The sequence below is a fragment of the Pelobates fuscus genome, chromosome 4 (genome assembly GCF_036172605.1).
Source record: "Pelobates fuscus isolate aPelFus1 chromosome 4, aPelFus1.pri, whole genome shotgun sequence".
In the NCBI taxonomy this organism is placed as follows: Eukaryota; Metazoa; Chordata; class Amphibia; order Anura; family Pelobatidae; genus Pelobates; species Pelobates fuscus.
The window spans coordinates 66,666,138-66,692,634 of NC_086320.1; the positions used below are offsets into that span (position 1 = coordinate 66,666,138).

The following is a 26,497-nucleotide window of genomic DNA, read 5'->3' on the forward strand; positions in this document are numbered from 1 at the left end:
TGCATATCTGGGTTGTGGAGGTCTTGCGAACCTCACTCCGCGTAAGAGTCTACACACCAATAAGTGCTTCCCTATTGGTGTTCCTTCACAGCCTTGATGTCCAGCCGATATTGCTGACCTATAGACATTAATAGTACGATAAGCTAGGCCTTGATCATATAAGTATGTCAGGAAACGTAGCAGGTAATTCACAGGAGCATATACGGGATCCACCTGTTGTTCCAAGCACCAACCACTCCAGGAGTTCCATGCTCGACTGTAGGATCTCCTGGTTCCTGGGGCCCAGGCTCCCGCCAATAATTCCAGCGTTGTCTGTGGAACCTCCGGGACGACCCATGGTCCCCTTATAGGAGCCACGCTAACAGCCTGAGTTGCCCTTGCATCATCAGTGGGTGTGGGTTCCCTTCGGGGTCCGACAAAAGGTATGGGTATTCTGGGAGTAGTCTGGGAAGATCTATAGACATCTCCATGAGAGAAGGGAACCATGGCTGTGTTGTCCAGAATGGTGTTATCAGGACCAACGTCGTCTGAGAGCGGTAGAGATGTACTAGGGTTCGTGCTATCAGAGCGAATGGAGGAAACGCATATAGTTTTCTGGTCGGCCATGGCTGGAGGAACGCATCCGTAGCTATTGCGTCTGGGTCTGGTCTCCAGTTGAAGAATTTCGGTAGTTGCGTGTTCAAACGAGACGCAAACAGATCCATGTGCAGTGGGCCCCACAGGTCCTGTAATCGTAGGAATACTCCGCGATTCAGGCGCCAATCGCTGGCGTCCCGCAGATATCTGGAATTCCAGTCCGCTACAACATTTGTGAGGCCTGGGATGTACTCGGCTCGTACTGATATGTTGCGGTGCAGGCAATATTGCCAGAATTCCGTGGCTAAATCTGCTAGGATTTTGGACCTGGTGCAGCCAAGGCGGTTGATATATTGCACCGCTGATATGTTGTCCATCCTTAATACGATGGAGCAGTGTGTCTTGGCACCTAAAAGGCTCTTCAGAGCGAATGCTCCTGCCATAAGTTCTAGGCTGTTGATATGCAGCATCCTTTCCAATTGGGACCATCTTCCGCCTGTTGAAATACGACCACAACGCGCTCCCCAGCCCTGTGTGCTGGCATCGGACTCTATTATACAATCTGGAGCGCTGCCAAAGATTGCTCTGCCATTCCACGCTTCCATGTGCTGCAGCCACCATTTGAGTTCCTCTTTGGCTGTGTGATCGAGCTGTACGGAGACTGAGTAAGATTGACCTGATTGTAGTTGGGCCGCTTTCAATCTTTGTAGGGCCCTGTAATGTAGAGGTCCCGGGAAGATTGCTTGAATGGACGCTGAAAGTAGTCCAATAATCCTGGCCAGTTGTCTCACCGTGAGCATTGGGCGAGTTAGTGTTCTGCGGATCTCTCTTTTGATGGTTTTGATCTTTGTCTGCGGTAATTTCAAGGTTCCTTGGACCGCTTCTATATTGAATCCTAGGAATTCTATGGACTGTGAAGGGGTCAGAACTGACTTCTCCCAGTTGCATAGAAATCCCAGGTTGTTTAAAAGTGTAATTGTCCAAGTTAGGTGTTGTTGGAGTAGGAGTGCGTCTTGAGCCATGATCAGTATATCGTCCAAATATACGATCATGCGCACTCCTCTGCTGCGTAGCAGCGCCACTACCGGTTTCAACAGTTTCGTAAAACACCATGGAGCCGATGACAGGCCGAAAGGGAGGCAGCGAAACCTCCACATTTGAGCCTTCCATTGGAACTGCAGGAAGTGGTGGCATTCTTCCGCTATGGGGATGGCGAGGTAGGCATCCTGTAGGTCTAGTTTGACCATCCAGTCTCCCAACCTGAGGAGGTCTCGCAGGCAATGAATCCCTTCCATTTTGAAATGGCGATACCGCACATATGCGTTGAGTGGGCGTAAGTTTATCACTGGTCTCATACCTCCGCCCTTTTTGGGGATAAGAAATAGGTTGCTCAAGAAACCTGGAGAGTGAGGCGCGACTTGATAGATCGCGCCTTTCTCCTTTAATAATTGTATTTCCTTTGACACGAGTTCCCTGTCTTGTGGGGTAAACACTATTGGCCGAGGGACCGAAGTTTGGACTGGGGTTTGAACAAATTCTATGTGGTACCCCCCCACTGTATTGAGGACCCAGGCATCGGACGTTAGTCTGTGCCATGCCTCGATGAACTGGGATAGTCTGCCCCCCACATATGGTGTACAAGAATGGGAATTCTGAAAGGTACTTGCCATAAGGCCGTCGGCCGTAAGTGGCGCCTCTGCGTCCTCTGGGTTGCCATGCCCTGCCCCTGACAGGGAAGAAGGGTGAGGGGTTTCTGGTTTCCACCTGTGGGAATCTTGGTGAAGAGGAGCCTCGGTAGCCCCGGTAGGAGCTCCTAGATGAACGGCTGGACAGACGGCCCCGTTGTCTGCCAGCCCCCCCAAAAACCTTTGGGGCGAACACACGCTTTAAGTTTGTTTGTGCTTTGTCCAGGGCTGTGAATGTATTAACCCGATTAAATCCGATTAAATCCAGCCCGATTTACCCAGAAACTGGGCAATTTTGGGGTCCAATTCCGGTGTGGCGCAAGCCATATCCGGGACTGTCGGGCGTGGGCATTCTGCCCTCAACTTATTCCTGGTACCTTTGTCCAGGGGTTTCCTAATTCTGGCCGCTATATATTGGGCCACATGGTCAGCAGGAAACCATTCTGTCGACCTCGGGTGCTGAAGGTCATCAGGATTAAATAGGGGTTCCCCTTGCGGATCTAAAATAATTGAATCATCCGCTGGCTTTTGGCCTTTGTTGGCTGTTTTGCCAGTTAAACTGTGCTCTGGAGAAGAGTTCTCCGATTCCAATGAGCCCATCTCTTCTGGCTCGCTCAATACCTCCTCTTGGTCCGAATCAGTGTCGGATATTTCTGTTTGGTCTTTTGCCCATTTCCATGACCTCACCGTTTTTGCCCGGTGGGAGGCTCTCTTACGTGGGGGCCCCACGTCCTCATCAGTGACAGGGCGCAACCTGTCCGTAAAATCAGTTTTGGAGGTTTGTTTTCCCATATAATGGGTCTTTTTAGTAGCCTTGCGACTGCTAAGGGGGGCAGGCTTTTCATCTTGGGCCTTGGAGCTGGGGCCTCTGTGGTTATGACCATACGCCATAAAGGCATTACTAATGGATAGGGTCAGATTGTCAGACATCGCCCCCATAGCCGTATAGATTGCCTGCGTGACTGATTTAGTCATGGTTGCATCTAATAAGGAATGGAACTCTTCAGAGTTCAATTGTTCCCCAGACGCCACCTCTTCCCCTAGAGGGGAGATAGGTTGTGGGGCAAGGGACCCACCATGTGTGGTGTCCTTATTGCTCGCAGCCGACCTGGCACATTCTTGTTCCTTAGGCTGCTGCATTATATATATATAATTAAGCTCCAAAAGTCACTAATTTTGCACAGTAATATTGGCCCTCGGAATAAACAATTTAATTATAACTGCTGTGATGCAGTACAATACTGGCCCTTTAATATTAGTAATCAAGGACACAGGGAAGAATTTACCTTAAAAGGTAACTAAAATTGAGGAGATAGGGCAAGGCACAAACAAGCTGTCAGCTTACCTAGTGTTCCCTCCGAAATGGCTGCAAAGGGACACTAGGCTGGCTGACAGTTATTAGCCACTACCCCTTCCTCGCGCTCCCGCCCAGTGGGTTGGGAAAGTCGGGAGAAAGCGCAGCAAATTTCTGCTGTTAGAGGGGAAAATGGCCGCCGCGCTATGCGACCGCGAATGCGCATGCGCGGGCGGCTCAGTGAAATGTCCGCACTGAAGCCGGACGCCGCGGAAGCTATGAGGGAAATAAAACTTGACAGATTGCGGGTAATAAACTACCCAGCGGGATAGGGGAGGGGGGAGAGTGTTTCTTGGACCGGAGGAAAAAGCCCGGTCCACAGTACGAAGTTAGGGGCATAAGCCCCAGTAAACACCAGGGCTGCCCCTCCTCTACCTATAGAAATCCCTATAAAGGGACACTAAAACACTCTTTCTACCTCCCTGAAATCAGCAAATTATGTACAATATTAATGTAAAACAATAATATAAACACAAATCAATCTATTACAACCAAAATCAACAATAATTTAACTCAAATACAGAGAGCTAAAATTAGGTGATACTTAGCTGAGGCAGCAGCAAAGAAAGAGGGAGAAGAGAGGTCACATGGGTGGACATGGATACATGGACTGTTCCTATTGGCTAAGGATAGCATACTAGGTTAACCCCTGGAGTACCTATCCTAGTTGATTCCTTTTAATGTTTTAAAACTTTTTTCTTTGCTGCTGAGGTATATTAAAGAAAGAGATAAGCATAATATGAGCCTCCGTGTCCTTTAATAAAATTGTTGCTTTGCATGATGGACAGACAAAAAGGCTTCATATATTTTTATTTTGAGATCTTTACATACAGATATATTTATTTTCCTTTATATTCAAACCAAGGGTTGTATTCCCTTAACAGCAAGTTGTAGTTTATTGCTAAATTATACAGAAATCAAACTGGAAAAGCCAAGTTTGAAATCAACGGTTAACTGCACTTCATATTTAAATTTATCTTTCAAAACAGTGTTCTAACTATTTTTTATTTACTAACGGACAGTATTTAAAATACAAAAACTCGCTATTCCTGGTACAAGTAAACATAACCATTGCTAAACCAATTTAAAGTTACATCACCCTGCACTAGGAAAACCCGGTCCTCGGCCTGCACAGCTTCTCTACACACTCCAAAACAAACAAACAGCTCTCCCAAAGCAGACACCACAAATATTTACTCTGCACGGGTTCAGCTGGAGTCTAAAGTGGTTCAAGTCCAAAAGCTGATGACTTTTATTAATAAGGACAACTTACAAAAAAAAAAAAAAACTACAAAAAAAACCCCAAAAACCCTAAGGAAAGGTTTCTCTACTTTTGAAACTTCGGAAGACTATTGAAATGAAAGTTTTTGTTTTTCAGCAGAATAAAGGAAACTGTTTTAATTGGTACGTGCCACTTCCTTTGCATTTTAAAATAAGACACAGATTAGGCACAGCATGAACAAAACAAAATGTCTTCGCCAGACAGTTTACAAATGGTTTATGCAATTTGCAATGCTATGTTTAGCCAAGGTGTGATAGATTAATATACACATTACATCTATATTAACGTGTAGTTTTACACTTCTCTCTATTTTATGATAAATTTGTAGATATGAAAATATTTTTTTATCACAGCGGAAGACGACCATAAGGGGCCCTAATATAAAGGACTCCTTACTAACAAACAGATTTTTTATTTTTTCAGTTACCTTTCTTAAATTAAGTAAAATATATCATGGCCCACCTTCTTCTACTCTTCTTTATCTCGACCCCTTTACCATCTCTTTCAGTCTCCTTCACCTTTATGATCTCAACCCAACCAACAAGTATATGAGGTCAAAGTTTTGCACATGCGTGCCATGAGAAAGTAATGTAAACGAGTGGAAGAAGGAAGACAACTTCAGTTTGTTAAAATGATAATGAGATAATGAAGTGCTTAGCTCACTTTTTTTTGTAGAAGATACAAAGGATTAAAATCTTGAATGCTTACACATACATACAAATATTCACATACATGCATATACACATTGTATAGTTAGGGTAATGTATGGGTTAACGGTTAGCATTGAGGCAGTGCAGGGGTTAGTATTTAGTGAAACTATAGTACAGGGGTTAAGGGGTGACTACTGTAAGGTCAACACTGGGATATTTAGTGATGCCGATAAGTGGGAGTAAAAAAATTAAATAAATAAATAAAACAACACACACACACTCTCTCTCTCATTAATTTACATTTCAGATAATTCAGTTGTTTTGCTCATGAATGGTGGCTTTAAAAAAACCAAAAACAAAAATAAACAAGCATATGATTGTAGGTATATTAAGAAAGTTGGCAAGCACCAGTAGTCAAAAGATAAAAGTCCACAGTTAATGATAAATAGGCTGGAAAATATGACTAATATTACTTACTGCTCCTGAAACCCAGTTAGCGTAGTCACTGCAGAGATATATGGCAAGGTTTGCAATTTCCTCTGGCAATCCCAAGCGCCCACATGGAAGCCTCTGTAACATTTCTTTTTCAAAAACTCCCATTGGGTCAAGTCGACTAAATGCACCCTATTCGTTGGAAAACATTTATAAAACATTTACATTTTTAAGTGTTTAACAATTAATAATTTTATTTTCACTTCAAATTTGTATCTACATATGAACATACCTTTGTCTTTATTGGACCAGGCTGTATCACATTGAATCTCATGCCATATCTTCCCCATTCAGACGCCAGTGATCTGAAACATTGGATAAATTAAAACTCGGGAAGTAATTTTTTTTTTTGTTATATTTATTAAAATGTGTTTAATAAAAACACCCCAAGCACAGCAATCACTATAAAGCATTGTACAAAAAGTTAGATACTTACGTTGAGGGGCTGGGAGCCATGGCACTCCTTGCAGTATAGCCACTTCAGTGCATTGCAGTGGCTATGGTGCTTAGAGTGTACCTTTAATATAGGGGAAATAAGATCTAGCAGGTTACGATATGTTAATGATTTTACACATTACCTTCAAACTATCACAACTTGAGACACTTTCCCTTCACCTGCTTTTTTTTTCTTTAAAAAGATGACTAACCAATAACAATCCTTGCCCACAACATTATTTATTTATGTATTTAAATTATATACACAAGCAGCCAGTGGTCATTTAACCCCTTAACACCGCAGCCAAATGTACAAGTTGTGAACAGAACAAAACGTAAACAAAACCTGGCATTTACGCTATATGTCTGTCCAACCGTAATTCACCTCTTTCATATTAAATGCACCCACACTTATTATATATCATTTTATTCAGGGGAAACAGGGCTTTCATTTAACATCAAATATTTAGGTATTGAACATAAAAAAATTATAAAAAAATGGGAGAAAAAAAGAATTTTTTAATTTTTTTTGTTCTATGTGACATTTTAACTGTGGATGTCAAAATACTGTTTGCTTTTACTGCAATACAATACACATATTTGTATTCAGCGATGTCTCACGTGTAAAACAGTACCCCCTATGTACAGGTTTTATGGTGTTTTGGTAAGTTACAGGGTCAAATATAGCACGTTACATTTGAAATTGAAATTCGCCAGATTGGTTACGTTGCCTTTGAGACTGTATAGTAGCCCAGGAATTAAATTTACACCCATAATGGCATACCATTTGCAATAGTAGACAACCCAAGGTATTGCAAATGGGGTATGTCCAGTCTTTTTTAGTAGCCATTTGGTCACAAACACTGGCCAAAGTTAGCGTTAGTATTTGTTTGTGTGTGAAAAATGCAAAAAACGCCAATTTTGGCCAGTGTTTGTGACTAAGTGGCTACTAAAAAAGTCTGGACAAACCCCATTTGCAATACCTTGGGTTGTCTACTATTGCAAATGGTATGCCATCATAGGGGTAATTTTCATTCTTGGGCTACCATAGGGTCACAAAGGCAACGTAACCAATCTGGCGAATTTCAATTTCAAATGTAACGTGCTATATTTGACCCTGTAACTTACCAAAACACCATAAAACCTGTACATAGGGGGTACTGTTTTACACGTGAGACATCGCTGAATACAAATATGTGTATTGTATTGCAGTAAAAGCAAACAGTATTTTGACATCCACAGTTAAAATGTCACATAGAACAAAAAAAATTAAAAAATTCTTTTTTTCTCCCATTTTTTTATAATTTTTTTAATTTTAATGTGAAAAAAATGAAACACAAGCCTTATATTTGACGCTGTAACTTTTGAAAACACCATAAAACCTGTACATGTGGGGTACTGTTGTACTCGGGAGACTTCGCTCAACACAAATATTTGTATTTCAAAACAGTAAAAAGTATTGCAGCAATAATATCGTCCGTGTAAGTGCTGTTTGTGCGTGAAAAATGCAGAAAACGTCACTTTTACTGGCGATATCATCGTTGTAATACATTTTACTGTTTTGAAACACTAATATCTGTGTTCAGCAAAGTCTCCCGAGTAAAACAGTACCCCCCATGTACAGGTTTTATGGTGTCTTGGAAAGTTATAGGGTTAAATATAGTGCTAGCAAATTAAATTCCCTATACTTTCGGCATGGGTTGTCAGGCAGGTCCCGCTAATTGTAATTAATTAGGATACCTAATTATGTAAAATTATTACATAAATATATGTGTAGAATTAATATATGTATATATATATACATATGTGTATATATACGTATATATATATATATATATATATAATTTTTTTAAAATATTTTTATTTATATATAGGTATATATATATATATATATAGTGATATATACGTATATATTTATGTATATAGATATATATATATTATGATATATATATTATTTTGTTCTACGTGTATTTTGATATAAATATATATATTAATATCACAATACAGTTAGAACGAAATAACATCTATATATTTTTTATTATTTATTTTTAAATATTTTTTTAATTTTATTTTTTTACGTATTTACATATTTTTTTATATTATATATAAATATATATATAACAATAATTATATATATATTTGATCAGTATCAGTCTACGTGTAATTTGATAATATATATATATATATATATATTAATATTTAAATACACGTCGTGTATGTGTAAATGTGTGTGTGTGTGTGTATGTGTATATATATATATATATATATATATATTAATAGGGGCACCCTCAGGGCACTATAGTGCCAGGAAAACGAGTATGTTTTCCTGGCACTATAGTGGTCCTTTAATTACTACCCAAATATTACACAGAAAAACAATATGACACAAACTAGGGAGGCAGCTCCCACAGAATCTGTGAGAACCATAAATACAACAGCTCACTGTAATGGTACCAGGATGTAACAAACCAGAGAAAAAGATTGAATACGGGTGTATTGGCACCAATTACAAAAGGTGCAAGTGCAGCTAACCTAGTGTCACTCACAAGACACTATACACAATATCACAAATAATACAAAGTTCAGGGTGCACAATAATGGTTTGTGGTAATGGTACCAGGGTTGAGCGACCCTCTAATTCTGATAGCTTACGAACAATTTGGGAGCTACTGGTTATATGTTTAGGTGTATTTAGACTGACAAGTATCCAGAAAAATATCTCAACTGGATCAACTCAGATACAGTTTGGTAAATGATATATTTTTATATAGATATTAAATATAGTTAACTTGCTCGGTAATGTATTCTCTGAATTGCCCAGAGATCTACCATTGCTCTGAAATTTCTAGAAATCGGATTGCATGTTATACCACTACAACCAGTTGTATAATCTGTACAACTCACTTGTAAAGAGCATCGACACCGGCTTTAGCAGAGGCACTGGGCACAACAAAACCAGAACCGCTCTCTGCATATATTGTCGTTATACCCAGAAATGCTGCACCTAAAAGAATAAATAATAACAAGGCAATTTAATAAGCTAGAAAAAAAACAAAAAAAACTGAAGGCCGCACACATGGGTAAAGCCAAACGCTCCCCAAATAAAAAAAAGAAATAAAAAGGTAATGGAAAAGTAGCACATTTATTGAAAAAAGTAATATAAATAAATACACATGGCATCACAGTATAAACTGCAGTCCTCGTGTAAGCGGAGGTAATTCCAATTTCATATGTACAAGACAGTATCAAGTGTATAAAATAACACAGTATCCAAAAGGGAAAAACAAATTATAAATATGGAATGAATGAGCTACCCGCAGTTACTGTTCTGGGGAGAGCCCACCTAGAAAACGTTGACGTCCAGGAATCGCTTCGCACCTCACCTGGAGAAAGCACCATTCCAAATGTCTTCAATTTAATCACATGACAGGAGGCTTCATATTTGCATTAACTTTCTTTACTAACTCCATAGCAGCAAAGAAAAACTGTTTAAAGAAAGAACCAATCAGAGGGAGTAAGAGAGTATATAAGCCCAAGCATAGCCAATCATTTCCTCTTTCTTTGCTGCTCCATCACAAGTCAGGTCAGAGTACTGATTCCTTAACTGTCACTTTATGTACATGTTAGTATGTTAATAATGCTATTGTATATATAGCTTGTTTGATCTACTTATATATGTGTACTGGGGGGTGGCAGGGTAGCAGTCATTGGGGTACCCCTTTAACAGTTTCACCGCTGTTTTACTTCAGACCCGTTCTGTGGGGAAAGCCTCATTCCCCCTCCCTTCCCTCCCCTCCCCTCTCTATCCTCGAGTGGCTACGTTCGCCACTTTCACATAGGTTTTTTTCCGCCTTGTTCGTGCGTTTTTACTGCACGATCAGAGCAGGCTACCTCAGTGTTCATGCGTGTTCGCGCTTCCAATTGCGCGAACGGAGCGGGCACGCTCAGTTCGTGCCTCTCCTGCATGAACGCGAGGGAAGCCCCAGAGCGCTCAGTTGCACGAACGGACTGGGTTCATATAATAACCCAGTCCGTTCGCGGCTTCTCCCTCAACGGGCGTTCGGTAAACTCAACCACCCACGAACAAAGCCGTTCATGAGTTTTTTCCGAACGCCTTACTTTTCGTGGGTTTTTCTTCCTGTTCACCTGGGCGACCATTTTGTTGGTGTTACGGTTTGGAGTTCGACTCACAGCACAGCAAGGCTCACGCTTACAGTGATCTTCTGAACAAAAAAAGGCGATTTCGGATTTGGAGTAACAAGGTGGGTGTTATTACCCTAGGGAGTGGGACAGCCAGTTAGGTTTTACCCAGTAACCTGGCCAGGGGTGAGCCCCCATTTGGGAAATATCCCTCAGTGCTGCTTAACGGATGCTGTTCAAGCAGTTTCCGACCGACTGGGTGAGCCCCAGTATTATAGAGTCCGCTTGTCGCACGCCACTGGCGACAATATATACGGCCACCGGCCTGTTATAAGTCCCTCCCACACAAATCCAATATATATATATATATATATATATATATATATATACACATACATACATACATACATACAGTCCGTGCCTGTCAAAAGCCCTGACTATGGAGGATAACCAGAATTCAAAAGACCTCCAGGCCATGATTAATGCGGCAGTGGCCGCCTCCTTGGAAAAGGCAATAGCAAAAGTACTAACACCGGCCGCTGAAACTAACAAGCCGGCTAGTAGACGACCTCGTAATAAAGAAGACTCAGAGGAGTCGGATGACTCCTCTCAGGAGAGGAACCGCCCGGCTAAGAGCCACTGGAAGGGCGAGGAAAGGCAAGGCGCCTCTGAAGCGCAGTAAACGCCCTATGGCACCAAAGCGCACATACGCTAAGGAACTCTCCTCGGATGAGGAAAAAGACGTGCCACACTCCCTCTCCATCCTAGATGAATGGCAGGCGGATATCTCTGATTCGGACGAAGGCGATTGGAGCTCCAACGCCTACGTCACGGAGCCCCAGGGTAAAGGAGACAAAGAAGCCTCCGCCTCCACCATCACACAGGACCAAGAAGTATTCCGGGACACCACGGGGCAGAAAATGTTCGACCCCAGAAATATCCGGCACCCCCGCTCGGGGGAATGGGCCCCGCCTGAGCACCTCCTCAGGTTTATGCATTTCTGGATCCGCAAACCCCTAGAGAAACACGTACGCAAGCGCATGAGAGCGGAGCGCCCAAGACCATCATTACCCGATAAGGTAGCCTTCACACCGGAGTTCAACCAACTTATGCTGACATTCATGGAGCAGGGAGGTCGGGACCCCCGCAGAGGGATAGAGAGGAGTCTAAAAAGGGCACACGACAAGCTCCTGGAAACAATGGGGCCATTGGCCCGCGTAATGTATTTGGCGGATGATGCTTACGCCAAGGCGGACTCTTTTAATGCGGACATGATAAGAGAGTGGGCATATGACATCAGAGAATGGACCCAGAGGGGCTTCTGCTTTCTCGGGAACACCAATGCAGCCCTCTCAACATAGACCCCAAACTATCAGATCTGGGGGTAAAAGAATTGGGCCCACAGGCACAGGGCAAGCTCTTCGGGGAGGCCTTCCTCAAGGAGCTAAATAAACATGTCAATGTCTTCACCTCACTAAACAGAGCCCGTTCATGCGCAAGGTTTTCCGAGCCAACCTCGCAAGGGGTGTTTTTCCCAGGGCTGGTTGGCAGCGGGGCCGTGCCACCAGCCGATTCTGGCCATCGGGTCCCCGCACGGGACACCCACAACAATTTTACCCGCAACAGGGTTACCAAGACGCAGGCTTTCGACAATGCTACCCCTACTATCAGAGGGGAACAGACAGAGGACGTAGAGGTCGCGGACGAGCCCGCGCAAGATTTCTCACAGGTAAGAAAACAACCCTCAACTATGTCCCAACTAACCATGTCTGCAGACCGTGTTTCTCTTTTTTCCCAGAACTGGGCGAAGCTATCCACAGACGCCTGGATTCTACAAACGGTCAAAGGGTATCGCATCGAACTGCGTACAAATCCAGTACAGAAATTTCCTCCACAGCCGTTATATCTCTCGACCGCGGACGCGCACCTCATAGAAATGGAGCTCCGCAAACTACATGGGAAGGGTGCTATACAGCCCGTTCAAGGACGAGGAGGCTTCTTCAGCAATATGTTCCTCGACCGCAAGAAAACCTGGAGACTTCAGACCGGTTATCAACCTAAGAGAGAGTTGAATGCCCACGTAACCTACCGTCACTTCAAATGGAGGGCATACATTTACTAAGGGATCTCCTTCAAGACAAGGACTGGTTTACGCGTCTGCATCTCAAAGAAGCATATCTCTCAATCCCAATTCACAAGGACAGCCGCCTTTTCCTCCGATTCCTATGGAATGGCGCTCCCTGGCAATTCACTTGCCTCCCTTTCGGACTGAGCTCGGCACCATGGTGCTTCACGAAGATGTTGAAACCAGTAGTCTCGCACCTCAGGACTCGTGGGATCAGTTGCATTATCTACCTAGACGACATACTCTTGTTCTGCAGAACAAGGGAGGTGGCAACACAAAATACACGGTTCAATTGTTGGAATATCTGGGCTTCATAGTCAACAGGGCCAAATCCGCTATGACACCCGTGCAAAACATCCAATTCCTGGGCTTTGAGATAGACTCCAGGTCCTGCACTCTTCATCTCCCGTCTACCAAAGTGACGGCTATCAAAAAGGAAATCCGCAGAGTACTCAGATGCGATTCCATCCCACTCCGACAACTAGCACGGATTGTTGGCCTACTGTCCTCATCGATAAAAGCCATATTCCCAGGCCCTTTACACTACTGGGCCATGCAACAATTGAAAACCTGCTTTCTACGACGAAACCCTACGTACAACCAACCAATCCCGCTAACGAACGAGGTACGCCAAGAACTCAAATGGTGGCTCAATTGTATGCAAGTTTGGAACGTCCGGGCCATCTTCGGCACCCACCCGGACTTCGTGCTGGAATCAGATGCCAGACGATTGGGATGGGGTGCCACGGATGGGGAAGCAAGCACGGGAGGAACATGGACAACCCAAGAACTCTCAATGCACATCAACTGTCTGGAACTGCTAGCGGGGTCATTTGCTATACGCAGTCTGACGAAAGGACAATCCAATTGTTGTATACTTCTCCGGATGGACAACATATCGGCAGTGCGATACATCAACCACCTTGGAGGTACACGCTCCCAAACACTAGTGGATCTAACAAAGGAAATCTTCGATTACTGTCTCCCATGCAACATCACGATACAAGCAGAATACCTGCCAGGGGAGTCGAATCTTACGGCAGATTGGTACTCCCGACACTGGAGAGACGTCAGCGATTGGCAACTGGACCCACAGATATTTGCCCTCCTGAACGAACAGATGGGGCCCTTCATACTGGACCTATTTGCCTCATGCAACAACCATCAAGTGCCACAATTTTACAGCTGGCTCCCAGACCCGGAATGCCTAGCAGTCGACGCTTTCACCCAACAATGGCCATCACGAGGAGCTTACGCCTTTCCCCCATTCGCCATGATCGCGAGGGTTCTCCACCACATTCGGCGACGAGTAGTGAGATTAACTCTCCTGACACCCAACTGGCTGAGCCAACCCTGGTTCCCGGACCTGCTCGAACTGGCTTGGCAGGACCCGATTCTTCTACCGAATGACTACAACCTACTCAGAAACCCATTGGGGAACCCACACCCGATGCACCTAGACGGACACCTGTAACGGATCACCTGGCACCCCGACTGGGTACCTCCGTTAAAGGATGCTCCTTGTCAGGATCGGGACAGGGATCCAACACGCAGAGTACAAACAGTAGCCAGATACGTATACCGGACCTTAGAATGGCCGGACTAACGTAAGTAGTACAGTATAGAATGGTCAAAGACAAGCCGAGGTCGAGGGTAACAGAAGACAGGTAAGCGAGAGACAAGCCGAATCAAGGGTAACAGAGATAAGCAGAGTAAGGTAAACAAGCCGGGTCAAAACCAAAAGGGAGAATAGAATACACAAGCACTGAGTGACTAGAACAAGCTAGAACCACGACAGGGCAATGAGCTAATGAAAGAAGCTCTGTTAAATACCCTGTTCAGAGCAGTAACCACGCCTCCGAGGCGTCTTGATAGGTCCTGCAGCAATTGACTGACAGGTCGTTCCGGGGGAGTGTCCTGATGACTACTTCCTGCCTAGATGCTGTAAAAGGCAGTCACTCCCTCGCGGCCGGCCTAGCATGACCGGATAGACCGTGGGGAAGGGAGCCATCAGACCGTCTGGATGGAGGAACAGCTAAGTCTCTACCTCTTTCGGAGGTAGAGACCACAGGTACCCTGACAGTACCCCCCCTCTCAGATACGCCCACCGGGCGGAATGAACCGGGACGAGATGGGAAGCGAGAGTGATACGCCCTGCGGAGACGGGGAGCATGAACATCCTCCTGAGGTACCCAACTCCTCTCCTCAGGACCATATCCCTTCCAATCAACCAGATATTGTACTCTCCCCCGGGAGATTCGAGAATCAATAATAGAGTTAACTTCATACTCTTAACTTCATACTGACCCTCCACCTGAACAGAGCGAGGAGGGGCTATTGTGGAGGAAAATCTTTTACATATGAGTGGTTTCAGCAATGAAACGTGAAACGAGTTCGGGATGCGTAAGGTATTAGGAAGAGCTAAACGATACGCAACTGGATTGATACGGGTCAGCACCCTGTAGGGTCCAATATAACGAGGAGCGAACTTCATGGATGGCACTTTTAAACGGATGTTCCTCGTGCTCAGCCATACCCTATCACCTGGAACAAAGACCGGAGCCGCCCTTCTACGTTTATCAGCGTGTTTCTTAACCAACATAGAGTTGTGCACAAGGATTTGTCGAGTTTGATCCCACAACTTCCTCAAATTGGCAACATGAACATCAACCGACGGCACCCCCTGGGAAGGAGAATCCGAAGGAAGAATAGACGGATGAAAACCATAATTCATGAAGAAGGGGCTTGAATGAGTAGAATCGCAAACGAGATTGTTGTGTGCAAACTCCGCCCAAGGAATCAAACCGACCCAATCGTCCTGGTGTTCTGAAACGAAACAACGTAAATATTGTTCAACTTTTTGGTTAGTGCGTTCAACAGCTCCATTGGACTGAGGATGATAGGCAGAGGAGAAATTCAATTTGATGCCTAGCTGGGAGCAGAATGATCTCCAAAAACGGGAAACAAATTGGGAGCCTCTGTCAGAGACAATTTGGGAAGGTATCCCATGCAACCGGAAAATCTCCCTGGCGAATATCTCCGCTAATTCGGGCGAAGATGGGAGTTTAGGTAAGGGAATGAAGTGAGCCATTTTAGTAAATCTGTCTACCACAGTGAGGATGACAGTCTGCTTTTTAGAGATAGGCAAATCAACAATGAAGTCCATTGCCAGACAGGACCAAGGCTTTTCAGGAACCTCTAAAGGGTGCAGAAATCCGCATGGAAGCGAATGGGGTAGCTTGGTCTTGGTACAAACTTCACATGCCCCGATGAATTCTTTAATATCCTTGCGTAAGTCAGGCCACCAAAAATCTTTAGAGACCAGCGCATAAGTCTTGCGGATACCAGGATGCCCAGCCACCTTGCTGTTATGGAGACAGCGTAGCACCTCCAGTTGGAGAGCGGCAGGAACGAAGTGTCGATCCCCAGGAGTCTGTTTGGGTGCCAAATGCTGAGACTTCATGATCTCAGAAAGCAATGGAGAGTGAATCCTGAGATTCGTGTTCGCGATGATATTCCCCTTAGGAACTATGGAGGACAGAAGTGGTTCAGTTATAGTGGATGGTTCATATTGACGAGACAAAGCATCGGCTTTAGAGTTCTTAGAACCAGGTCTATACGTAAGTACATAATTAAAGTGAGTGAGGAACAAATCCCAGCGAGCCTGCCTGGCGGACAAGCGCTTAGCCTCCCCAATATAAGACAAGTTCTTATGATCCGTTAGGATAGTAACAGGGTGTAGTGTCCCTTCCAGTAAATGTCTCCACTCCTTTAAAGCCTTAATGACCGCTAACAGTTCCCTCTCCCCGATGTCATATCTGCTCTCAGGCCCAGAAAATTTTTTAGAGAAGAAACCACAAGGGTGTAACGGTTTATCCACCCCTAACCTTTGAGACAGAACAGCCCCAACTCCTGTCTCAGAAGCATCGACCTCGAGCAGGAAAGGCAGAGTCGTATCAGGATGAACTAGAATGGGAGCGGAGGCAAAAAGTTCCTTGAGAGTCTTAAAAGCACCAAGAGCTTCCTCAGACCAGAACTTAGTATCAGCCCCTTGTTTCGTCATATTGGTAATAGGCGCAATGATAGAGGAGTAACCCTTAATGAAGCGCCTATAGTAGTTGGAAAAAACAATAAACCTTTGGATAGCCTTGAGTCCTTTGGGCAAAGGCCAGTCTAAAATAGATTGGAGTTTACCAGGATCCATTTTAAAACCTTCCCCAGAAATCACGTACCCAAGAAAATCTACCTGAGACTGATCAAAACTGCACTTCTCCAATTTGCAGTATAGACCATGTTGCAGAAGTTTGTGTAACACCTTTCTGACCTGTCTATGGTGAGTCTCAATCTCCTTAGAGTGTATTAGTATGTCGTCCAGGTAAACAATAACACAATCATGCTGAAACTCCCTAAGTACCTCATTAATCAACTCTTGAAATACTGCAGGAGCATTGCATAGTCCAAATGGCATAACAGTGTACTCGTAATGGCCATACCGGGTATTGAATGCCGTCATCCACTCGTGACCTTGCTGGATTCTCACCAAATTGTAAGCCCCTCTGAGATCTAACTTGGTGAATATTTTGGAGCCCTTAAGACGATCAAATAACTCGGTAATCAGTGGGATGGGATAGGCATTTCTGACAGTTATTTTATTTAAGCCTCGGTAATCGATACAAGGTCTCAGCGTGCCATCTTTCTTTTTAATGAAAAAGAACCCCGCCCCGGCCGGAGAAGAAGACCTCCTGATGAATCCCTTTTCTAAATTCTCCTGAATATACTCCTCTAGAACCGAGTTTTCCTGAACAGACAAAGGATATACATGGCCCCTCGGAGGCATAGTCCCGGGTAGAAGCTTAATTTTACAGTCAAAAGACCTGTGTGGCGGCAAAGAATCTGCATTCTTCTTGTCAAATACTGCCCTTAAGTCTAGGTAAAGGTCTGGTATTTGTCTTTCTGTGGACTGAGTAGGATTCTCCTGTATGTTAATATTAGCTAATGGAGAAACCTTGCACAAACACCGATCCTGGCAGCCCTGGCCCCACGAGAGTATCTCCCCTAACTCCCAATCAATAATAGGGTTATGCTCTTTCAACCATGGGTACCCCAGAACTATGGGAACGGAAGGAGACGAAATGAGCAGAAGAGATAAATTCTCCACGTGTAGGATACCAACATTTAACTCAATGGGTATGGTTTCACGAAAGATAACAGGGTCTAGTAGTGGTCTACCATCTATGGCCTCAACGGCCAAGGGTGTCTCCCTTAGCTGGGATGGGAAATTGTTTTTACTAGCAAAGGCTTGGTCGATAAAATTCTCAGCAGCACCGGAATCTATCAAAGCCATAGCCCTTACTACTTCCCTCCCGCAAGTTAAGGAAACTGGTAGCAGAAGCCTGTGATCTTTATAATTAGGAGTAGAGGACAAAATAGAAACACCCAAGGCCTGTCCTCTAGAGAGACTTAGGTGCGAGCGTTTCCCGGGCGGTTAGAACAGTTTGAGAGTAAATGACCCTTAGCTCCACAATACATACACAAACCCTCTCTTCTCCTGTACTGTCTTTCCTCCTCAGAAAGGCGGGTATACCCTATCTGCATAGGTTCAGGAAGCAAAGATACCGTGGAGTCAGGACTTGGAAAAGCGGGGGCTAACCTAAAAGAAGGTCTCCGGTTCCTCTCTCGAGTGTTCTGTCTCTCTCTTAAACGTTCATCTATACGAGAGATGAACGAAATTAAATCCTCTAAATTCTCAGGGAGTTCTCTGGTAGCAACCTCATCAAGGAATACTTCAGATAAGCCATTCAAAAATACATCCATATACGCCTGCTCATTCCACTTGACCTCTGACGCCAGAGACCTGAACTCTAGTGCATAATCCACCAGTGTTCGGTTCTCCTGTTTCAGACGCAACAGTAATCTGGCAGCATTAACCTTTCTACCTGGAGGGTCAAATGTTCTTCTAAAAGCAACTACAAAGGCGTTATAGTTATAAACTAATGGGTTATCGTTCTCCCATAATGGGTTGGCCCATCTCAGAGCTTTCTCAATAAGTAGGGTGATAATAAATCCTACCTTTGCCCTATCTGTAGGATAAGAGCGAGGTTGCAATTCAAAATGGATACTAATTTGGTTTAAGAAACCACGACACTTCTCAGGAGCCCCACCATAGCGTACTGGGGGGGTAATGTGAGAAGAAGCACCCACTGTGGCTACCTCTAGACCTGAACCGACAGGAGAAACAGGGGTATTACGTATCTCCTCTGGTGGGTTATTGGCACGAGATAATAGAGCCTGTAGCGCAAGCGCCATCTGATCCATTCTGTGATCCATGGCTTCAAACCTAGGATCAGGAGAGGCAAGCTGACTGTTTGTACTCGCAGGATCCATTGGCCCTGTCGTAATGTCAGGATCGGGACAGGGATCCAACACGCAGAGTACAAACAGTAGCCAGATACGTATACCGGACCTTAGAATGGCCGGACTAACGTAAGTAGTACAGTATAGAATGGTCAAAGACAAGTCGAGGTCGAGGGTAACAGAAGACAGGTAAGCGAGAGACAAGCCGAATCAAGGGTAACAGAGATAAGCAGAGTAAGGTAAACAAGCCGGGTCAAAACCAAAAGGGAGAATAGAATACACAAGCACTGAGTGACTAGAACAAGCTAGAACCACGACAGGGCAATGAGCTAATGAAAGAAGCTCTGTTAAATACCCTGTTCAGAGCAGTAACCACGCCTCCGAGGCGTCTTGATAGGTCCTGCAGCAATTGACTGACAGGTCGTTCCGGGGGAGTGTCCTGATGACTACTTCCTGCCTAGATGCTGTAAAAGGCAGTCACTCCCTCGCGGCCGGCCTAGCATGACCGGATAGACCGTGGGGAAGGGAGCCATCAGACCGTCTGGATGGAGGAACAGCTAAGTCTCTACCTCTTTCTGAGGTAGAGACCACAGGTACCCTGACACTCCTAGAGCTTCCTGAGGACTCCAAGCACTCTGGCAGACACCATAATCACCGAACCGATGCAGCATATGAATCTTCTCAAGCATAGGAATGCTGTAGACCGTTGAATAGGAACCATACGAATAGGCTTACACTCCTAGCAGTCAACTGGAACAGCATGCAATAAATCCTTCCCCCAATAATGAGACGACACTTCACTTTGAGGGTTAAGCAGGAACTCTGGACTGGCACATCCAGCCTGGCTTTTATTACACTTGTACACTTACAGGCCACACCCAGGGGGAGGCATAAAATAACCAATGACAGATGTTACCTCCCACACATCCCCTCCCCTTAGTGTGACACATAATCCCATTATTCATTCAGTTTAAAATATACTTTTTACACAACTTTCATAACTCTAAAACCATACATCACATTCACATAAAAATACATATCCACAATCAATCCATCCAGGGGAACAACATATTAAAAAAATGGCATGAATCCGACCAGGGGTTCAAAAGTTACTAAAAGTATCTTTTGTCCCTTACTAGCCGCATGGCAAACCGTTTTAGAAAAATTTTACCTAGGCCTCTATCCTGGAGACAAAGAGGAAAGTAATCCAATTATCCAGGCTAGAAGCAGACTCCATTAACCACATGGTTACAGAAAGACATAAAACACTTTAAAATACAGAAAGTTACTTTTTATCCATAACACACAGACATTTCACATATCCCCAGATAGCTGGGATCTGAGCGCACAAAACTATCGAATAGCGCGCAGATCCTATTCACACAGTACAATTGCCATGGAGCTAAAGTCTTTCCCATAGTCTTTCATTATATGAATAGGCTCCATGGTATAGCTATCTGGGTTAACACATTCACATAAAGTCTGGTCCATAGTCCAAAGGCAAGAGGCGGGCAAGCAGCCCCCTCCAAGGACACGTGGCGAGGTCGGTTTCGCCACACTTCTCCCCTTTACCCCCCAGACTAACAGGGTATCTGACCTCCTGCCGGTCAGTGCCCTGGTTAGTCCAGCAACCCACCCACAAAACAGAAACAGCAGTACAGCCCACCCACAATAACTGGTTACTACACCTGGGTAGAGGAGAACTTTGTCCAGGTCCAGGTGTCTCACCACGGCTGTGTGGGGGACTGGTAGTCTGCCTTGGTGGGTTGCTGAGTGGGCAGAGACCAGCGGTACTCTGCCCTGGTGCCAGCGCTACCACTGAAGTAGCCTGATTGGAGCCTGGTTGTGGGAGGGGGAGACCGACTGTCTCCCCTCTGGGTACACAGCTCTGCTGCTGGAGACCGACTGTCTCCCCTTTGGCTAAACAGCCCTGTCGTGGGGGGGCAGGACCGACCGTCCCTACCCCCTGTGCTGGAAGTGCAGAGACCACTGTCCCATCTGCACAGGTGTGGGGCTTACAGTCTCCCCCTGGTACATTAAGCTGCCGCTGGGGAGAGGTGGTAACCAGCTCCTCTCCCATTAGAACACTCTGCCGCTGGGGAATGGAGACTGGGCTCTCTATTCCCTGTACATTAATGATCCGCCGCTGGGGAGAGGTGGTAACAATCTCCTCTCCCATACATACTTCCCGTCTCTGCGGAGGGAGACCGACTGTCTCTCCTCCCAGCACAGAGTCCTGCTGAGGGGAAAAGGGGGCTGGGCTCTCCCTTCCCTGCTGGATACTCTGCCGCTGGGGAATGGAGACTGGGCTCCCAATTCCCAACAAATCACACTGCCGCTGAGGAGGGAGGACAGCCCCTTCAGCTCCCTGTAACTGGGGCGCAGAGACCACGGTCCCATCTGCGCTGGTGTGGGGCTTACTGTCTCCCCTTGGTGTGCTAAGCTGCCGCTGGGGAGAGGGGGTAACAAACTCCTCTCCCTTACACACTTTCAGCCGCTGGGGAGCAGGGCTGACCCTCTGTACTCCCTGTAGGCAGGGCGCAGAGACCACGGTCCCATCTGCGCTGGTGAGGAGCTTACTGTCTCCCCTTGGTGAGCTGTGCTGCCGCTGGGGAGAGGGAATAACAACCTCCTCTCCCTTACACACCTTCAGCCGCTGGGGAGAGGGGATAACAGGCTCCTCTCCCTGCACCGTAGACTGCCGCTGGGGAGCAAGAACGACACCTTCAGCTCCCTGTAACGCACACTGCCGCTGGGGATCTGGGCCGACTGCCCAGCATCCCTGTAGGGCCGGTAGAGAGATCTCGGTCCCATCTCCACCTGCCATCTGTGGGTCTCTCCAGGACCAGTCTATGAGGTCCCCAACTTCTGCAGCTGGTAGTGAAGCAGGGGGTACCTCGGCCACGTTTTCCCAGCTGTAGGCTAGCAGGTCTGGGTCTGCCACCCAGTTTTCCCGGTCTGCGTCCCTGCTCTGCGGCTGGCAGGAATTTAATAGTTCTACATAGTCCATCTCCAGCTCTCGTTCCATGGCAGCGAAACGGCAGAGGTCTTCTCCCAGTCCAATAGATCTCGGGCCCTGTATCATCTCACCTCGGTAATGCAAGATAGCCCAGTACCGTGACTCTGCTGGACTGCCGAAGTCGACGTCTTCCGCTAAGGCTTTCCACAACAGGCCAGGGCTAGCGTAGTTCTCCCCCTCTGGCTGGATGCCCTCTGCCCTCCACGTCTCTGGCTGGACAGTGCACCACCACAGTGCCCGGTATGAGGTGTCCAGGCTCAGTTCCCTTTCCACGAGGTACTCGAGTTGTCTTACCCGCTGCCCTCCAGGTTGGTCTCACAGAAGCGGCATCTGCCAGGCCATTTGTTCCTCCAACTGGTATGCGACACCAGGAAGGCGCTGCTGCCGTTGATGCTGGACTTCCTCCAGGGCATCGTACCATAAGTCTCTCCGGGCAATATCTCTCCATTCCAATTCACTCTCTTCCTCAGGTGTGAGCGCCCAGGGGTCCACGAACCCCATTTTCCCAAATCTTTGTGTAGACAGGGACGCTGTATGAACACTAGCGTCGCCCTCACTTTGTAACTCCAAACGAACTGTGTCTCCGAGCTGCTTTACCTCGCACTAGGACGCCATCCCACCGCTTGCCACCAATGTAACGGATCACCTTGCACCCCGACTGGGTACCTCCGTTAAAGGATGCTCCTAGCGCTTCCTGAGGACTCCAAGCACTCTGGCAGACACCATAATCACCGAACCGATGCAGCATATGAATCTTCTCAAGCATAGGAATGCTGTAGACCGTTGAATAGGAACCATACGAATAGGCTTACACTCCTAGCAGTCAACTGGAACAGCATGCAATAAATCCTTCCCCCAATAATGAGACGACACTTCACTTTGAGGGTTAAGCAGGAACTCTGGACTGGCACATCCAGCCTGGCTTTTATTACACTTGTACACTTACAGGCCACACCCAGGGGGAGGCATAAAATAACCAATGACATAGATGTTACCTCCCACACATCCCCTCCCCTTAGTGTGACACATAATCCCATTATTCATTCAGTTTAAAATATACTTTTTACACAACTTTCATAACTCTAAAACCATACATCACATTCACATAAAAATAAATATCCACAATCAATCCATTCAGGGGAACAACATATTAAAAAATGGCATGAATCCGACCAGGGGTTCAAAAGTTACTAAAAGTATCTTTTGTCCCTTACTAGCCCGCATGGCAAACCGTTTTAGACAGATTTTACCTAGGCCTCTATCCTGGAGACAAAGAGGAAAGTAATCCAATTATCCAGGCTAGAAGCAGACTCCATTAACCACATGGTTACAGAAAGACATAAAACACTTTAAAATACAGAAAGTTACTTTTTATCCATAACACACAGACATTTCACATATCCCCAGATAGCTGGGATCTGAGCGCACAAAACTACCGAATATCGCGCAGATCCTATTCACACAGTACAATTGCCATGGAGCTAAAGTCTTTCCCATAGTCTTTCATTATATGAATAGGCTCCATGGTATAGCTATCTGGGTTAACACATTCACATAAAGTCTGGTCCATAGTCCAAAGGCAAGAGGCGGGCAAGCAGACCCCTCCAAGGACACGTGGCGAGGTCGGTTTCGCCACAACACCTCTCCCTGATAGCCTGGAATCTTTCAGGGGAGCATGGTGTACCGGAAACCTATCGACGACTAAGGATCTCTTATGGGACTCCTGGGCTCCTGGAACGTGAAAGAGTTACTTATCGGCATGGCATTCTTGGACCGATTGGTGCATGGGACGGAACCTGGATCCCTTTACAGCCCCTGTGTCCGATATCATGAACTTCCTATCGAAGATATTTGAGGAAGGAATATCGTACCGCACCATTAACGTGGTCAGATCAGCCATCTCAGCAGCCCACATACCGTCTCAAGGAAGACCGGTAGGACAAGATCCCCTGATCTGTCGACTGTTACGGGGCATCAAACTGAGACGACCCCCAGCACCGAAATATCAACATCTATGGGATGTGAATGTGGTACTCCGTTTCCTACGGGAATGGCCCCCTAACGAACTATTATCTTTAAAACAACTGACGGCAAAATTCACCTTCCTACTGTGCGTGGTCTCATTCCGGAGGGTATCAGATGTCCGGGCGTTCGATAAAGACGCGTTTTCCTTAAGTCCAGAGGGAGTCACATTCCATGTCTCACGGAGGACAAAATCGGACTTGTCATCGGTGTTTTACCCATTCTTCACCTCAGAACCTCAATTGTGCGTGGTCAAGACTCTGCGGGCATACGTGGCGGCAACAGAAACATTACGCCCACCAACAGCAAGACAACAATTGGTATCATATGTTAGTCCCCATGGTCCGGTTTCGGTCACCACTTTAGCCAGGTGGATCAAATGGCTTCTTTCTCTAGCCGGCATACACGCATCCTTTGGAGCAGACTCCGTGCGAGGGGCGGCAGCATCGGCCGCTTTTTTGGCAGGCGCATCTCTATCAGACATCCTGCAAACTGCTGATTGGTCACGTGAATCGACGTTTCAGACATTCTATTTCCGTCCGTCGTCCAATGCTGCTTTCGCCCTTCTACCCAAGCGTTAAAAATGCAAATATGAAGCCTCCTGTCATGTGATAAAATTGAAGATTATGCTAGCGCAGTGTACTAATAATCTTAATTTTAATAATGACAGGAGGCGAATATTTCCCTCCCTTCATCTTGACGGTCCCACCCAAGTAAGGTAAGTAGATTTTAAGGTGACAAACTTAATGCTAGTATATATATTTATATCGTGCAGGGTTTTACGGTAATCAATACTTCTAATTTCCTAGCAATGTGAAGGGATTAGCATAATACAATTATGGATAACCGAGTTAATAATTTAAAAGAGTCAACATACACATAAACATTCACTTCATACGGTCTGTTCCGTATTACTGATACTAGTCTCCTTTTCTTTTCAGCTTAACAAGGCTATGGAATATATCAAAGTCAGTTAACAAGTCTTATGTTTAATGAAGAAGACGGGATTGGATAATGAAGTTTCCACGTTGGACTAGTTGATTCAAGTTGATTCGGGACACAGTTTATCATACTATGAACTTGTGATGTTGCATTAGTCAAGAGGAAATGATTGGCTATGCTTGGGCTTATATACTCTCTGACTCACTCTGATTGGTTCTTTCTTTAAACCGTTTTTATTTGCTGCTATGGAGTTAGTAAAGAAAGTTAATGCAAATATTCGCCTCCTGTCATTATTAAAATTATTAGTAGACTGCACTAGCATAATCTTCAATTGTTTTCCCTTCACTCTCGTTCTGAATCTCATTTTCTAAAATATTCTCTTTAAAATGTAAGAAAAGTAGGGACTCCTTTGCCTTACATTTTTTTTCCCTACACTTGACAAATCTTGACAAAGGGTGAAGCAAGGTCCCCTTCCCTTGTCCCGTATAATTTTCACACAATGCTCACCTTTCCATTAAGTCAATCCTCTGTAATATCACAACGAATCACTCTTGTACTCCAAGTGCATGGGAGTGGCCATTTGTAATATTAGAGAGGAAGGGAAAGGTAGGGCAGATGAAGGCATCACCTGGATGCCACGGTTAGGCCTTTTAAGAAGGCACCAGATGGGAAGAAGATCCCGCACTAAAAACTGGGGGATTACAAGAGTAAGAACAAAGGACCTGTGCCAAAATAAAAGAAACATAAAAAAAAAAAAAAAACAGGTGGTGATGGTGGAGCACAGACACACACAATAAAATAAAAATTCTAAAAATAAAAAATGCCACTTTAAGTACTGTTGTCTATTTGTGAATGGCTGGCATTCTGTACCATGATGGTAATACAACTACTTACAGGAATACTCCATTCCAATCTAAAAAAAAAAAAAAAAAAAAAAAAACTATTTACAATCAAAGAAGAAAACTTAATAAACAAACAAACAAACAAACAAACAAACAAACAAAAAAAAACAGCTTGCAGTCTGTGCCTGGGAATACTCCAACCAAAAACTTCTCATTGAGGAGTTGTGAGTGTGTGCACGTAATCGCTGCTTTCCAACGTTACTCAATGAGCTGTAGAACAGCTCATTGAAAGAGGGAAAGGCAGGTTCCTGACACTTTCCTTAGCTCTGTGGTGTTACTGCCCCCCAATTTCTAAAATTGTAACGTTTAGGAAACGTAAAAAAAAAACCCGACAGACTCCAAACAGCAAACTGAAACACTTCATGTATCTGGATTATTCCATTAACCTTTTACCATGACTGCATAAAGTGCTCACATATCTGCCAAACACTTGTGAGTTAATAAAAAAAAAAAAACATATATATATATATATATATATATATCTTAACTTATCAAAATAATTTTAATTAAATTATACGA

At 45.0% G+C, this 26,497-nt stretch overlaps 1 protein-coding gene across 1 annotated transcript in view; it reads right to left on the reverse strand.

The window, feature by feature from the left end:
• Window positions 1-26,497, reverse strand: part of DECR1 (2,4-dienoyl-CoA reductase 1) — an 83,860-nt gene that overhangs the window by 4,301 nt on the left and 53,062 nt on the right. Inside the window, exons 6-8 of the mRNA XM_063450333.1 lie at window positions 9,379-9,478; window positions 6,272-6,344; window positions 6,025-6,171 (exon numbers count right to left, since the gene is read on the reverse strand). Of these exons, the coding sequence (XP_063306403.1) occupies window positions 6,025-6,171; window positions 6,272-6,344; window positions 9,379-9,478 (320 nt within the window). The remainder of the gene's footprint in view (window positions 1-6,024; window positions 6,172-6,271; window positions 6,345-9,378; window positions 9,479-26,497) is intronic.